This window comes from Musca vetustissima, unplaced genomic scaffold (assembly GCF_032173495.1).
Source record: "Musca vetustissima isolate MV318-11 ecotype Yass unplaced genomic scaffold, APGP_CSIRO_Mvet_v1 utg47531, whole genome shotgun sequence".
NCBI classification, from domain to species: Eukaryota; Metazoa; Arthropoda; class Insecta; order Diptera; family Muscidae; genus Musca; species Musca vetustissima.
In genome coordinates, this window is record NW_026887491.1 from 31905 (window position 1) to 48959 (window position 17055).

The following is a 17055-nucleotide window of genomic DNA, read 5'->3' on the forward strand; positions in this document are numbered from 1 at the left end:
ATTGGCGTATGGATGCAGTTTTGAAAATTCGTACCTATGGTACCAAATTGCGTACAATTCGAATTTTGTGTGAGCCGATAAAACTGAAATCCTGAAATTTGGAGTTAGGATTACAGCTGTAGTGTTAAATTTGGATATGTGAAAAGTTATGGAAATTCGTACTAAATGGTACAAATTTGGAGTTAGGATCATTGTTGGGTGTAGAGGTATGTAGGAAGTTTTTAAAATTCGTATTAAATGGTACTAAATATGGATTTGGGTGATAGGGAATCCTGAAATCGGGAAATAAGATTGGTTGTATGATATAGGTAGTTGTGAAAATTAGTACGTATGTGTACTAAATGGTACTAAATACAAATACAATTTGAATTTAAATGACCCGTAGAGCTGCAATCCTTAAATTTTGAATAAAAATTACTGTTGGAATGTAGGATTGAAGTATAGATGTAGTGGTGGAAATTTGTACTTATGGGTACTAATTGGTAATATGTTTGATTTAGGTTAACCGGTAAGCTGGAATCCTGAAATCGGGATTGGGTATGGGGTATATGTACTAAATGAATCTGGTAAAATTTGGACTTGGGTGAACCTATCGTCACCTCGAATCATGAAATTCGGAATTAGTTTTGGAAATAAGTACTACAAGAGCACAAAAAGTAATAATTTGTACCACTAATTTCTGTTGCGATATTATCTGAAAATTTAGGGATCTCTGGACATTTTTGTATAATATTTAAATGTCAAAAAATCTCGTTTTGTGGCATGTTCACGGTTCAAGAAAATAAGTAAAAAAATCATCACGCCATAACTCATAAACATGGTCTAGGGCAAATTTGGTCTTTGTAATACTCACCAAGGGAATTTTCCGATCCCAAAATCTTGTTGCACAGTATATTTGGTGGACGACCTTTCGATTTGTAAGAAGTCAAGAAATTGTCGTTGTAGTTGAAAATAAAAAGTAAACAGTGATGCAGAACGTTGTAAATGACCTCTTTAGTTGGGGTCATCACAACTGAAAAAAAAACAACCAAACTCCAATTGAGTCTTTACACCCATAGGAAACTTTTCTTATAATCAGTTTGAAAACACTGTGTTCATCGCCTTTATTTTTTTATAACATCGAAAGTGCGTAGTGGTGGTGCCGGTTCTACGTTGCAATGTGTGATTTCGGTGCATCGGCCGGCCACGCAACAATATTTGTAAATCTTTGTGCATTCGCTTTGTTCTTTTGTTTTTCTTTTCCTTCAACAAAGCAATAGCTCTTATAATTTCTTGTTGTCCAAGTTGTAGGATTTTCATTTTTGAAAATGTTTCTTATTTTTAAATTTAACAAAAACATTATATTTTATTTTATAAAATATGTGGATGTATGGATAGTGGGGCGCTGTGGGAATTTCTTGATGGCTGGCTATGTTAATGTATTTTTTTTTTTCTTTACTTTATTTTTTTATGTCGTTGCTGGTGCTTTTGTTGTATTTTAAGAACCACACAACGGAGACAATAATGAAAATGAAAAGAGAAGCGATATTCTTTTCCTGTTTTGTGTAGCTTTTTTTGTTTTTATTTTTCATGTTTTTCTTTTCTTTTTTGAGACGACAAATCTGCACCTTTCTTTATGGTGTCACTCCTCAAGAGTTCCTTGTAAAAGCAAATAATGACCGACCAGACATACTTTTGGCTAGCGACTAATGCGGAGGGGCGAATGGAGAACATTTTCTTTTCTTATCCACAATAGGCCTGTGTTTATTTGTAAATTTTTTAAACTGAACATTTATTAGTTGGCCAACAGTCAACAAAGTGCAGCACCTTAACAAAGAAAGAAAGAAAGCCAAAAGTGGAGGTCTATGGTCTTTTGGAATTTCTGGCTAAAATGCTGTTTCAAAATCTACTAAGAAATGTCTATAAGTTAGGCAAGACATACGATAAAGGTGGACAAGAACGCAATTCTTGTTAAATGTTTCTTGTTGTTGTTGTTTGCATTGGAAGTTTACTAACATTGTTTTTGTTTTCTCCTTTGGTTTACAGAGTGCGATTGTGGCTGTTTGGATTCAGCGTCATCTACAACAACAAACCTGGTGTTGAACGGTGGCAATAAACCCTATTCAAATTATAACAACAACAGCAGTACTGGCATTAATAAATATCCCACGAAAAGAGAGTCGGCAACGACTGGCAAAGAAATCAGTGTTGGGGTCATAAGTAGCAGCACCAACGTGGCGTCCTCGGCGGTGGGCAGCAACAGCCTCAAGACGGCTCATACCAAAGTTGCAACATCTGGGGGCCATGCCAATACGCAGGCCCCCAGTAAACGCTCTAGCAGTGGGGCAGACGGTGACTATCAGCTGGTACAGCATGAAGTGCTCTATTCCCTATCCGCTGAATATGAGGTGAGTCTACATTTGGAATGGTATGGTGGAATATATAAATATACATATTCTGTTTCTTTGCAGGTTTTGGAATTTTTGGGTCGTGGCACATTTGGTCAAGTGGTAAAATGTTGGAAACGTGGCACCTCGGAAATTGTCGCTATAAAAATTCTTAAAAATCATCCATCATATGCTCGCCAGGGTCAAATTGAAGTGTCGATATTGTCGCGTTTAAGCCAAGAAAATGCTGACGAATTCAATTTTGTACGTGCTTTTGAGTGTTTTCAACACAAGAATCATACCTGCCTGGTATTCGAAATGCTCGAACAGAATTTGTATGATTTCTTGAAACAGAATAAATTCTCACCATTACCTCTTAAGTACATAAGACCCATATTGGAACAGGTGAGTTTGAAAAAAATAAAATAAAAAACCACACAATTGTAATTTGGGTGAGCCGATCTTTCAATTCACTTTCATGGAAAATACTTATTTTTGGAAATTTCTTAAAATCCATTGAAAAAATCATGGCAGCTGACAACATGCAATAAAATTACGTTTCTTCATTTCAATTACTAAAATTTTAAAATGTTTTCTTTCACAGGTTTTAACAGCTTTATTAAAACTTAAACAATTAGGTTTAATTCATGCCGATTTGAAACCCGAAAACATTATGTTGGTAGATCCAGTAAGGCAACCCTATAGGTAAGTTTTGAAAAATAAAACGAAGAACCTTTAAATAAAATGCTAAAATCTCGTTCCTTCCCACCCCAACAGAGTCAAAGTCATTGACTTTGGTAGTGCTTCACATGTCAGTAAAACGGTATGCAATACCTATTTGCAATCACGTTACTATCGTGCCCCGGAAATTATTTTGGGCTTGCCATTCTGTGAAGCCATCGATATGTGGTCTTTGGGCTGTGTTGTTGCTGAACTATTTTTAGGTTGGCCATTGTATCCGGGATCATCGGAATTTGATCAAATCAGGTATGTGCAAAGATGATGTATTCGCAAAGTAGACACTAATGAACCCCGTACCCCTTCTCTTTAGATACATATCACAAACTCAAGGTTTACCCACTGAACATATGCTAAACAGCGCCTCAAAGACATCGAAATTCTTTTATCGTGATACAGATTCAACGTATCCCTTTTGGCGTTTAAAGACCATAGAAGAACATGAGGCTGAAACGAACACCAAAAGTAAAGAGGCAAGGAAATATATTTTCAATTGTCTGGATGATATTGGCCAAGTGAATGTGCCCACAGATCTTGAGGGTGGTCAGTTGTTGGCCGAGAAAACAGATCGCCGTGAATTCATTGATCTGCTGAAACGCATGCTAACCATTGATCAGGAAAGACGTTTATCGCCGGCAGACGCCTTAAATCATTCATTTACACGACTAACCCATCTGGTGGACTATGTCTACTGTAATAATGTTAAGGCCTCGGTACAAATGATGGAAGTTTGTCGAAGAGGCGATTATCATCCGTAAGTTAATAGCTGACATTTCAGATAAAAAATGTTATTGTTATACATATCATGTTTCCCTTCCACAGTGTACAGCCCACATCTACATTGGTAACGAATTTCGTTCCCAGTACATCGGAAAATATGACATTTACCATTAACAATCAGTTAACGAGTCAGGTTCAACGTCTGGTACGGGAACGTCCACTGGCTTATGATGGTCTCTATCAAATCTATGGCGGACGTAGTGTTGGACGTCAGTATGCCCAGGGTCGCACCGATACCTTCCAGCATCAATTGGTATCGAATATATTGTGCCCGCCATCCTATCAGGCAATGCCCAGTCCCACCAAACATGTCGTGGTTGGTAGTGCAACCATGCAGCCACCGTTGCAGGTAAGTTTAAAATTTTATTTGTAACAATATTTGTGATTTTTAATAAATACAACAACAACATACACAGTTCATCATAAGAAGAAGTAGCAAATGGCAATAATGTTATTATGGACTGGTGGTCTTAAACTGGATACCCATATGTGATGGGGAAAAGAACCCCTGTTTTGAATGATGGATTTTTATTAATCCTATCTTGCCGATAATATATATATCTCAGCCATTGCTTGCAGACATTCATTCCAGTTGCCTCGTTTTGTTTCGGGAAATCAGATAATGTCTCAAGAGATTGAATAATTTGTATAACTTTTTTGTATGCCGCATTTTTTATAAAATATTTTTAAGATGAAAATAAACTGAACACAAAAATTTGTCCTATAGGTTTTCTATATAAGGAAATTAACATTACTGTTTCCTCGTTTTGCATTGAAACAATTGCAATGCTGCTTCGTATGAGGTTCGTTCCGAAGGGGTTGCTATGAAAATAATTGTTCATATTTTATTAAAATTGCCGCCTTTTATTACGATACATTGTTGGCATCTGAATCTTACATCTGTACTTTACATTTTATTGACATTTTTATAACGACTTTTAAATGAAGGTAATATGTGCAATACTACTCGCTGAAATTATTTTACTTTGCCGATTGATTGTCAATTCATTTAATTGTTCACCTCGTCTACTTTTTTTGGACATTTTTCCCACTACGAGGTTGATTTATATATGGACCATTGAAGAAGTGTGGCATATTGAATATTTCCAAATAAAAGTAAATCTAGTATACCTTTTTGGCTTACATCTGTTTTTTACTTTACATACTTCCTTGGTCGATATATCAGTCCGGGAAATCCTGTAAATGTATAAATTTTGAATTTTATGACAGTTCAATTTGTATTGAAATCTAAGGATTGAGACGAGATATTTTTCGCAATTTGTTCGTCATTTTCATCCGCTATGTACTTCCTAAAAGAACAATTGAGATAAAGTTCAGTATTTTCAATAGGCTGTGTGCTTTTCGCGGATGGCCATATTTCTCTATTCTAGTCATCACAAAGAGTTCAAGAGTCAAGTTTTTAATATATTGAAAAAAAAAAAACATAAATGTCGTGGTTATTACTTTCTTTTTGCTTTTCTTTTGCTCGTGGTAATTATTTCCATTTTCTAAAAAAGGCGCTGCAATCTTTTTTCAAAACTACGAATTTGGTACCCAAACATACAACGTCCAAATCTAATGGGATGCTTTTAAAATGAACTAGAGTGTAAATTGTTGTTATTTTGTTTAAACGATTTTCTCATTTGACACTTTTAGTTTTTCACATTCTATTATCATTGATCAATTTAAGTTTACTTCTCAGCAATATGTCAATGTGCCCGTACCAGTGTCAATGGTTGAACCCACGTCTGGTCAACGTATGCTACTAACTAATCGTGTGCAGGCTAGTGGTGTTGCCTGGCCCCAAACAAGCCGTCAAATGGCTTTAGTGCCATCATGGCCACAACAGGCGCCGGCACATTCACTAATCGTGGATCCAGCACCATTCTTGAATGTTGAAGAAATCTATCCCAAACATTTGAATATACCTCGTAATGATCTCAAAAAGGAATCACCTGTACATCATTTAGTGTAAGTAGAAGAATATCTCAAAACCTATTCACTGTTTTCTTTAAAATTTATTACGTTTCTTTTCCACTAAATATCCTACAGGAGCAAAGGCAATTCGTATCGTGTGCCACGCCATGACAAAAAGGAGAATCAACAATTGTCACCTGTTAAGAAGCGCGTCAAGGAGAGTTCTCCACCCCACCAACAACGCTACAATCGTACGTCTCACGTATCGCCACAATTTCATAATAGCCATCACAATTGTAATTATGGCAGCAGCAGTGGCAATAGCTATGGTGGTCAAGCGGTTGGCGGTGCAGTGGTTACATCTGCCTCTTCAAGCAGTAAGTTTTTATGTTCTAGCTTAGCTCAGAATTTAAATTAAGTTGCAATTTTCCCCTTTCAGACATTGTCAGTGCTAGTGGCAGCCACCATCACCATAGCGGTTCTTCATCCAATCAATCACATGTTATCAGCACAAATCCGGTTTATGGCAGCAGTAGCAGTCATCACATTGTCAATAATTGTGGCGGTGGAGTTAGTGGTTCTTCGGGCAGCAACAATGCTGGTGGCTATCATCACCATTCGTCATCATCATCGGGTGCAGGACATCACATTTCGTCCCATCACAGCCAACAACCTCAGCATGCGCACCAACTTCATGGTGCCATTGTTAAACAACAAACAATAACTATACATGATACCCCATCGCCGTCTGCTGTTATAACGATTTCGGATAGCGAAGATGAAGGCAATGATGTACCAACGGTGCCATCATCGTCAAATGCGGCACCAGGAAAGCAAAGGGCGCATGCTCAGTCACAGACCACATCCTCAATGATACAGCATTCGGCATCATCGTCCTCGCTAGGCGGCTGTCGCAATAGTGGTCATCAACATGGACATTCTCATCAGCAAAGTCAGAGCCAACAACAGCAACAAATGCATCATCAACAACAACAAACATATGGTAAATTAATTTGTTATATAATTTCTTAACATTGAGCTAATGTTGGAGAGCAATATCGATGATATGCTCTCAAATTGTTTTCCAACATTTTTTGATTGGGTTCAGTGATCCTTTTAAATTTACTGGTTGGGATGTGGCAAATAGATCGAAAAAGGTGTTCTTACAAATTTTCCAAATTTATCAAACATTATTATTGGCTTTCATTAACGACGTTAGTTACTTTGTTTTTATTTAAACGGTACTAGGATTCCCTTTTTATTTCCATATGCAATAAAATGTTCAATTCTAATTTCCATTACTTAAATTTATTATTAGCTCAAACATCTGCAAATAATTCCACAAATCAAAATAAGTTCCAACATTATCAGCAAGCGATGAATATTAACCATACTCATCAAACGCTATCACATCAGTCTCAACAACAACAACAGCAACAACAATCACATCAACAACAACAACAGCAGCAACATCATCATCATCAACAACAGCAGCAAACAACGCAGCAACAACAAACGCAACAACACCAAATGTCCCACAATGTTGCTGCTGCCGTTAAGAATAGTTCAAGTAATGCCAATTCTTCTTCTTCCTCTTCTAACAATAACAATATCAACTCGAATAGTAGCAATCATAACCATAACCACCATCATCATAATCAACATCACATAACCACTACCAATGCTACTTCTACTAATGCTGGCAACAACATTAGCTTTGATCATCCCAGTAATAATAAGAGCACAAGTAGCAACAAAACAATTCCATCGAATGCCACAAATCATTTCTCTTCCTCCACAAAAACAAGCTCATCATCGTCCAGCAATAGTAATAACAATAACAGTAATAGTAGCAATGAATTTGGCGTTGGCGGAAGTGGAACCGGATGTGGATCGGGATTTGTTAATTTCTCAGAGTCCGCTTGTCACAAAACTTCGTCGCACAGCAGCAGTGGTCAGCACAATTCGCAGCAAAACAATTCGAGTTCGCATTCGAATGAGGCTAAACATCAACTGACATGTGGTGGCATATTTCACTCCTCCTCTTCCAATACCAAATCTGTTTCCACTTCCATTCAACACAATTCTCACAACAATAGCCATAATAACCAAACAAATCATAAGCATTCAACCTCTAATCTTTTGTACGGTGGTGGTGGCGACGGCGGTAGTAGCAGCAATCACAATGTTGTTGTTGCTTCTTCATCGTCGTCCTCATCGACGTGTGCCCCCAATTCGACAAATTCTAATACAAATTTTTCCATATCCTCTAATCTATTTGCCACATCCTCCACGTCCTCTAATTCCTCCCAACATAACCAAACCCAAAACCATATCCCATCCTCCTCTGCCTCATCAATAACCAACCACCATCGTTCTAAACATGTACAACTAGTAATACCATGCGTAACCGTAGGTGACAACGATCATGATGAGATGCGACGACGTAACCCCAACAATGGTGGTCACAGTACCAATACTGTGCATGCAGCTAGTAACAGTCCCAAACAGCATCAAGCGCCGCAACAGACGCCTACTTATCCAGCCACAGCTAATGTAAAATATGAACCGGGCCAGTCACAGAAGAAGCGTATATTGGCCATGGCTCAAAATGAGTGCTATATGCCCTCGTCGCATTCTAGCACTAACAGCAGTTCACAGACTCAGTCGCAGCCATCAAATAGCTTACCACACTTGCCCACCAAACAGGAACCTGTAGAATTCTACGAATATCCTGCCCATCAACAACAGCAAATTGACAATAAGCGTTCCTCATGGGCAGCCGCCAATACATCATCGTGTGGCAGTGGTTCTCAGCATCAATCCTCATCATCATCATCAGGTGCTGTTCCACCGATAGCACACCATAAACGTGAAGCTCCATCGGTTGCGCCATCCTCAGCTGGTGCTGGTGGTGGCGGTTATGTACAACAACCAACATCATCGGGTACATCTGTGGTTCATCCGCCCATGGCTCATTCGAAGAGTTCGTCGTCATCATCTTCGGCCGCCGCTGCAGCAGCCGCAGCTGTTGGTCCACCATCATGGGGCGCAGCTCAAGTCTACCGGCAACCATCACAAAGTTCTCAATTGCAGCAATCATCGTCTGGTAGTGGCCAGTCACATCAGGGTAATACAACAACACCGATGGGTAATTCGCCATCATCGGCGGCCGCTGCAGCAGCCATATTGCAACAGGATATTTATGCGGCTGCTGCTGTTCAGGGTGATATGTACCGTCGTCCAACGGTATTTGTTTCCCAAGCAGCTCCAACATATGCCTATAATCGTGCAGTTGTTGCTCCACCGCCAGCACATAATAGTTCAAGTCGACAGGTATGTATTTCCTTTTGAGGGTTATATTCTTAAAAAATGATCAGGTCCAAGTTTTGTTCTAAACAAAGTAGACTATCGAACTGCGCTTGCTTGCTTAGTTCCGAATATAACGATCAGCATTATAACTGTTCGAGTTTCCTTTATTTTCAATGTTGAAAAATGAGTATAGATTTTACATAACAATAAATTTAGTAACGATAAAACAGCATTATGAGAATCTTAAGATACGTCTTTATCAGATCCAATATAGTTTCCTATGTTTTGTCTGGGTAATTGTATTTGATTTCCTGACAAACTTGAGAACTGTCCATACATAGATTAGGTTAGGGATGTACGGTTGTTAGTAACAACCGTCCACTCGCAGACTATTGTCCATTGTGATCATTCGTTATACCTGAAAAGAGAACGGGTAGAGAAGAGAGAGGAAAAGGTAGTAGGAGAAGGAGATCCTAGAGATGGTTATTTTAGCCATGCCAGATATTTGACAAAGCCTAGGATCTGGTTCGGGTCTATTTTAGAGAAGAAGGCTAGATTATCAATTTCATATCTTTCAAACTGTTTATGTCTTCTGCCAAACAGCGATGGGCATCTATATAGAATATGTTCAATTGTTTCTAGCTCTTCTTCGTCCTCACATAGACGACAGTAATCCTTTCCGGTGGAGTCCCATTTCGAAGTGAGAGATCTAATCCTCCAGTGACCTGTTATGATCCCCACAATGATTTTGATCTCTCTCTTATTATGTGCCAACAGCGAAGAAGTTCTTCGGTGAGAGAATTCAGGCCAGATAATTTTTCAGATTCTCAACCAGGTTCTCTCATCATCTGTTACCGACTACCTCGCCGTAGAACAAGCAGAGTTTGTCAATGAAATAGCCAATGGGTGGTTGCACAGTTCTCTCAATCGCAAGATTGGACGATTGTGGGCCCCCTCGAGCAAGCTCTTCGGCTATCTCGTTCCCTTCTATGTCACTATGTCCTGGAACCCGACATAAGTTAACTATACGTCGTATATCATTCAGAACGGACTTGCAATCAAGAACTGCTTTTGAGTTTATGGTTCATACATGCAAAACATGAAGATTATCTGAGTGTGAAGATTATCTGATTGTGAATTCATGTTTTCAGAGGAATTTTAAAAGTAATATAGATTTGTATTTATTTATTCCGATTCTTAGCAGTCCAGCCCTTCGACCTTAAGGCAGGCTGTATGCTACATTTTAAGTAACAAAATATGAATATAGAAAATACTAAATTAAATATTCATGGGAAGGGATGATGTTAAATATTAATATACAGAAAGAAATATATATATATATATATATATTAGGGCGGGCCAATTTGTATGGAGCTCCACTTAAAAAAAGGATTTTTTCCTATACCGAAAAACTTGTAATTTTTCTCAGAAATGGAAGAAAAATAGTTAAAAAATATAGTAGAAAAATAGTTAAAATATGCATGAAACGCCCTCTGGCTGTTGTCACAGTTAAAAATAAAGATCAGAAATGAATTTCTCGACCCCATAAACAGATAATATAACGATTTATTATTTTATTTGAAAAAAAACAGGGATTAGATTGATGTGGTTTGCCTAATAATCAATGTCATAAAGATATACAGGATTAAGATTTATATATTTGTTTTGAGAAAATAGTGGCATAACTGTATAATAATTTGTTTCATTATAATAAATAATTTTATTTCTCAACAGGTTATACCATCACATCCCTTGCCCGCTCACATACAATTCCCAACACAGTACAGTCAATTTGCTCCCCTAAGTCCAGCCCAGGTAGCCGCCAGCAAACATGCACATTACGCACCGACGAATATATGGTATGGGGGCGAATAAATACTGATTTAAACATAACGAGTGAGTCAACAACAACAACTATCTAAGAAAATGCAATTCAATTATATAATAACAAATAGAAAGCATTTTTTAATTACCAAAATTAAGAATTGTGTAATAATATTGTCTATTTTCTATTCCCACAACCCTCCGCACGATCCCTTACCTTACCTACCAACTTATCGTCCCACTTTGAATTTGAATCTCTATATGTAGATCGTTCATGCATGATTGCAAGCAGCTAACAACATTTATACCCACCAAACAGCAACTGATGATAAATAAGAAGAAGAACATGGAAAGCTTGTCGATTAGAAGTTATGATGATGAAAATGGTAACAAGGCGGACAATGATGACGACAACGTAGATGAAATAAAAACTGAACAAATTAATAATTGCAATATTAATATTAATAAAAATTTGATGACAACGACAACTGCTGCTGCAGATAACAAGGATATACAAAATGCCCACTTCAATCAATGGTGGTTTTTAATGATGCAACAAACAATTTATAATATACATACACAACAACAACAGCTGCACCCTGAACCATCTTTAGACCCACAGCCACCACCACAACTATCACTACCACCCTCTTTGCCATTTAATGCTACTCCAATAGTGCACAATTATTTTGCCAATAATGATAATGCCACAAAGATGATGACCACCGAAGCTAATGCAACGGCAGCTGCAGTTGCCACAAATAGTTTTAGTGAATCGAATTTAATCAAGGATACAAATAGTGACAGTGGTACAGCAGCAACGGCAACTGCAAGTGCAGCTCCTGCTATTGCCGCAGCAATATCGCTTATCAATAACGAAAGGCAGCCGTCATGTCAAGAGGAACGCCAGATGACATACCGACCACCACCTTATAACTGTCTTTTTGAAAATTTCGATTATTTGACAAATAATTTGTGTCATTTCTATAAAATGTTCAAAGAGCATAAACTGCAACATCAAAAGCAACAACGTTCACGCATAAAACGTACGCGTTTTTAAGGTTACTACTATTAGTTTATATTACTAAGATTATGAAAAAAAATTATATTCAACTTTCTCTTTTTTCTGTTACTTGTATCATTTACATCTTCCTCTTATTTCTACGTATCAACTAATTTTTATATTTATACCTTAGCAACTCTTACAATTCGTAATAATTTTCAACATAATTATATATATTTTATTTAGAAATATGTCATTGATTATTGAAAGTAGAAGGTGACACTTGATGAAAAAGATCCACCCACATTGCTAATATGTGATAGCTAGCGTGATCTTTATGTGTCATTCTAGAAAAACAAAAAACAGCAAATTGAAAGAAAAATATTTAGTTTTTTCTTACACCTCCCCCTTTACTTTTCCTATATAATGTTTGTAAATATTTATTCTTAATATTAGACACATATAACTATAACAACAAATAGAAAACAAAAAGTCCCCGCTTTTTTTAAAGAAATTTATATTGGGTGCGGGGCAATTAACAGATCACTTTTTTATGTCGTCTAGAATTTTTAAGCGCAAAGATAAAATTATTGCTTAATTGATTTCGTTATTTTTTAATGGATTATTGTATTAAAACTAAGCAACGTTTATATCCAAAAAATTATGGTGAAAAATCAAATTATATTTATATAATCCTTTTTATTTGATTTTCTCGCAAAATTATACTCATCATGAAGAAGATTGAGAAGGGTGATTTTCTATTGCTTTTTACTTTTTTTGTAAAGTATTTTCAGTGTTGATCTGTAATTTCCTAAATATTTTTTATTGCCAGACAATTTGTGTGTATTTATTTTTATAATCAGTAATATTTGAATTATATTTTTAGATGATGTATAGTGGAGTTAATTTTTTTAATTTCTTTTTTATTACATTTTTGGCATGAAATACAAAAAATTTGTGCATATTTCATTTATATTATAAGTCATAAATAGTCGGAGAATGTATATGTATGTATTTTATATTTTACACCGTGAACTGTGTAAACGTATATCACAATCATTTACGGCACTCTGTTTTCGAGGCAAATAATAATTTTAATATTATCTGTCATTCGGATGTAGTGAAGTCTAAATTGTAATCTAAAAAATAAAATTATTTTTCTTTTAAGGTTATTATGGAGGCTATAAAATTAAAAAAAAGAAGTGTTCGGATTAAACCTATTCATATATTTTCGATTTTCAAATAATAGTATAGGATTGGAAATTCTTTCAAAATCTTTTGGTCTTGATATACTAAAATTGAAAGAAATTTAAGAATTTAAACATGTAAAAATTAAATTTAATTCAATAACAAACATGAATAAAGGATATTACATACAGAATGTATCAATAAAATGCAAAATGTTCGAATTCAAGTGAGAAACCATAATTTCTATTTCGAATCATTAAACATTTTTTAAAAAAAATCCAAATAGGTCGTTTCTTTGGCATTTTCAAACACATGTGAAAATTAAAATTTTCTTTGTGGACAGTGTTTTTTTTATTATTTGTATTATGGGGACCTCATTATTTCCCTTATAGGAAAATTACAGATCCACTGAATGAATAAATTTTGCAACCAAAGAAAATCAGCCTTAATACAAACGCGACTATAAATGGAAAACAATATCATATTATTGAAAAACAAATAAGATCAACAAAAAACGTTAGAGTTTCATAATGGTGTTGTATAAAAATATATATAAACGATTAAATTAATATTCAATGAACTTTAAAGGTATATGTATTTTATTTAATTGCTAGTTTTAGATACAAATAAAAACATATACGGCAAATACAACAACCCACACAATTGAAACCACACTTTCTTAACAAAAAATGAAACAAATAAAGAAAGAAAAAAAAAATAATTGAATAAACAAAACTAGGATTTAGAGAGTACCTAATAAAATAAAATTTAATGTGTTAATAATTATAATTGCATATAAATTGGCTTATGATGGATGATACAAGCAAATAATAATGTCAAGGGAAAGATTAAAATAGAAAACAAATAATAATAAATGCACATCCACACAACACAAGACAAACAAATATATTGTATCAAGTGTGGTAAATACAAAACGACACAAACATATTTTTTACAAGGCCTACAAAAATGAAAATGTTCTTATTTTCTATGGCAAACTAAGTAAAGTACTACATTTTATTGTTCTCGGCACTAAATATGATTTTCTCCTTTATTAATGTAAGGAAAATTTCATTCTTTTCTATAGTAATATTTTTGTAAATTATTCATATAAGAAAAAAAAATTATTATTTAGTTTATAATTTTATTTTCTATATTTCTTTCGCCTACTTGCAACTAATTGTATACAAAACTATATATGTATAGAAACATACAAACTATTATATAATACTTTACTCTAAATACAAATACACCAACAAATCGTAGTTGTACCTAATTAAAATTAATTGCAAACAAAAAAGCATAAACAAATTATTATAAATTGTTTCCTCTACTTTACTTTATTTTCTTTTATTTTCTCTTTTATTTTGTATGCATTGTAAACTTAAGATTTCTATATATAAACAAAACAATTATTATAGCCATCATGATTATTATCTACTGCTATTATTACCTTTTTTATATATCTCCCTTTCTTTTAAATACCATGAAAAACAATTAATGTTAAACCCAGTTAAAAAATGCTTAACATTATAATGTTTTAGATTTTTTATGCAAGACAATACAAAAATTGTATATTTATATATAACATTTTATTATTTCCTATCTATAAATATAAGCCTAAACAAAACCTCATAAATACAAATCAATTGAAATTTTAATCAATTTTTTTTTTCTTCTAATTTTAAAATGCAATGTAAATGCATATACATATACGTACATACACATATTATAACAAAAGTAACAATTTGGTTTTTTGCAATTGTATGCAATAATAAGCTTTCATTAACCTATAATGTTAATTAACAATACAAGTAGTTAGTTTTTAGTGAAACATTAATAATTGTAAAATTATGTTTTTTTTATTATTTTTTATTTTAAAAAGGTATTTCATTAAATTTGAATTTTTCCGGAGAAGGAGATAGGGTTGATGCTTAAGTGTTTCATGCGATTTGTTTGTATTGAAAGAACAAAAAATGATCAAATTCTAGAGAAATGAGATACAAATACTCTTTATTTCCACAATAATATATATTTTTCTATTATCTAGAATTACAAAATCGTAATGGATATTTTCTTTGGAATTAACATTTATCTTTGTCAAACACTTCTATAATATATTAAAATATCAAAGAAACACTTAGGTATTATACTAATATAAAATACTTCAAACTGGCTTAGATTAGACGATTGTTGTTGTTGTCATTGGAAATTTCCTTTACTGGGATTCATTAGTCATTCATACTGAGGTAAACTAATACTAGAACTTAAACTGGAACAATATAGTAGAATCATCGATTGACCGTTCGAGGCTTTTTAAAGCGTTGTTTTAGTATTAGGTTCAGCAGAGAGAACATGGTAACGATGACTATTTATTACCCTACCCAACTAAATCCCATTTTTGATTTATTTCAAGGATAAAATATAAGGAAAAAAATTGGAGGTGTTAGAGGTCGATAGTTATAATATGTAGTTCGTATACTTCTATGACTCACACAGGCCTTGTTCGTCTTCCAATTTTTGTCAAGATAAAGTGTAAACAATTGCAGGAAAGGTGATTTCTTTTACGATAACAATTTTTAGCAATGCTAATACAGTTTGTTTTATATCAAAATTTTGATGAATAATTCTTTTCTCTAACATTCAGTTTCTCCTTAATAACATTTTCCGGTTATATTCCAAATGGTTCAAGAAATTACATTGTCAGTTTTTAGAAAAAAAAGAATTTGAATGTTGGATAATTATGGTAGTGTACAATTATCCTCTTTAATCTGCCTATATAACTGTATGTGAACCTGAGGGTTGATTTGTTTTATAAAAGAAATTAATAAATGTTTTATTTCAATTAAATAATTTGGTATGCATAATTTTCAATGTTTATTTTTAATAAACGATACTAATACCAGTGAATTTTGACACTAATATCCAAAAAATATTTAAAAAGGTTTAATTTATTTTTATTTTCAAAATATTTTATATTTGTTCTTAATATAATATTTTATTTTACTAACACATTTCCCTATTAGGGGGAATTATCTCACATGCAAGAGACAACAATAACAAATATATATATATATATATATATATGGTTAATGGAAAACGACGATATATACATATACAACAAACAAAAATAATTAAATAATATTTAGCTTATAATTATTGTGATGTAGTTTGTAATTAAATTTATATATAAAATAAAAAATAAACAAAGCAAATATAGAAACAAAACAAAAACAAATAAACTAAAAACAAATACAAAGTTATATAACTATTAGGTGAAGAAGAACAATATTATATTATCGATTATTATTACAAATTATTATTAACATAATTATTACAAAACAAATACCTATATTATTTCAATGTTTTTACTAAATGTACGACAAATTTAAACTTTTTTTCTAAACAAACAATAAATATATATAACAAAATATACGAATACATATTATGTTTTTATTAAATAAAATGAAAAATGCTAAAACCTTTTTAAAGCAGTTATCTGGGAAATACAAAACAAACATACAAATACAACAACAGCAACTAATTTTTTAGAAAAGAAAACAAAAATACATTTTTTACAGCAACAAGAAGAAACAAGTAAATAAAATATTATGTGTGAAATTTCTTTTTTAAAAGCGACAGATTTCATAACAAAAAACTGGACAGAAATAAAAAAATATTTGCAATTTTAAATAAACAAACAAAATGAAACTGGCATAAGTTAATTTGTATAAGCCAAAAACAAACAAAAAAATTGGAAAAGTATATATTTTTAAATATGATAGACAAAACAGATATACATTTGCGTTTATGCGTGTAATATGAAATAAAACATAACTTAAAGAAACAAAACAATAATAAAATATATACATTTATATAAATATATGTAATAACTAAACTCAAAAATAACTATATATAAATAATATA

General features: G+C 33.4%; 1 protein-coding gene across 1 annotated transcript; it reads left to right on the forward strand.

Annotated features, from left to right (window-relative positions):
• Positions 1 to 1765: 1765 nt before the first annotated feature.
• LOC133335052 (homeodomain-interacting protein kinase 2) lies at positions 1766 to 11255 on the forward strand. The gene is made up of 14 exons (XM_061543354.1): positions 1766 to 1928; positions 2026 to 2387; positions 2451 to 2771; positions 2971 to 3071; positions 3144 to 3353; positions 3418 to 3858; positions 3927 to 4233; positions 5575 to 5855; positions 5937 to 6178; positions 6241 to 6804; positions 7120 to 7371; positions 8218 to 9137; positions 10848 to 11009; positions 11205 to 11255. Exons 1-13 carry the CDS (start codon positions 1871 to 1873, stop codon positions 10986 to 10988), a joined length of 4200 nt encoding a protein of 1399 aa, XP_061399338.1. The 5' UTR covers positions 1766 to 1870; the 3' UTR covers positions 10989 to 11009; positions 11205 to 11255.
• Positions 11256 to 17055: the final 5800 nt, after the last annotated feature.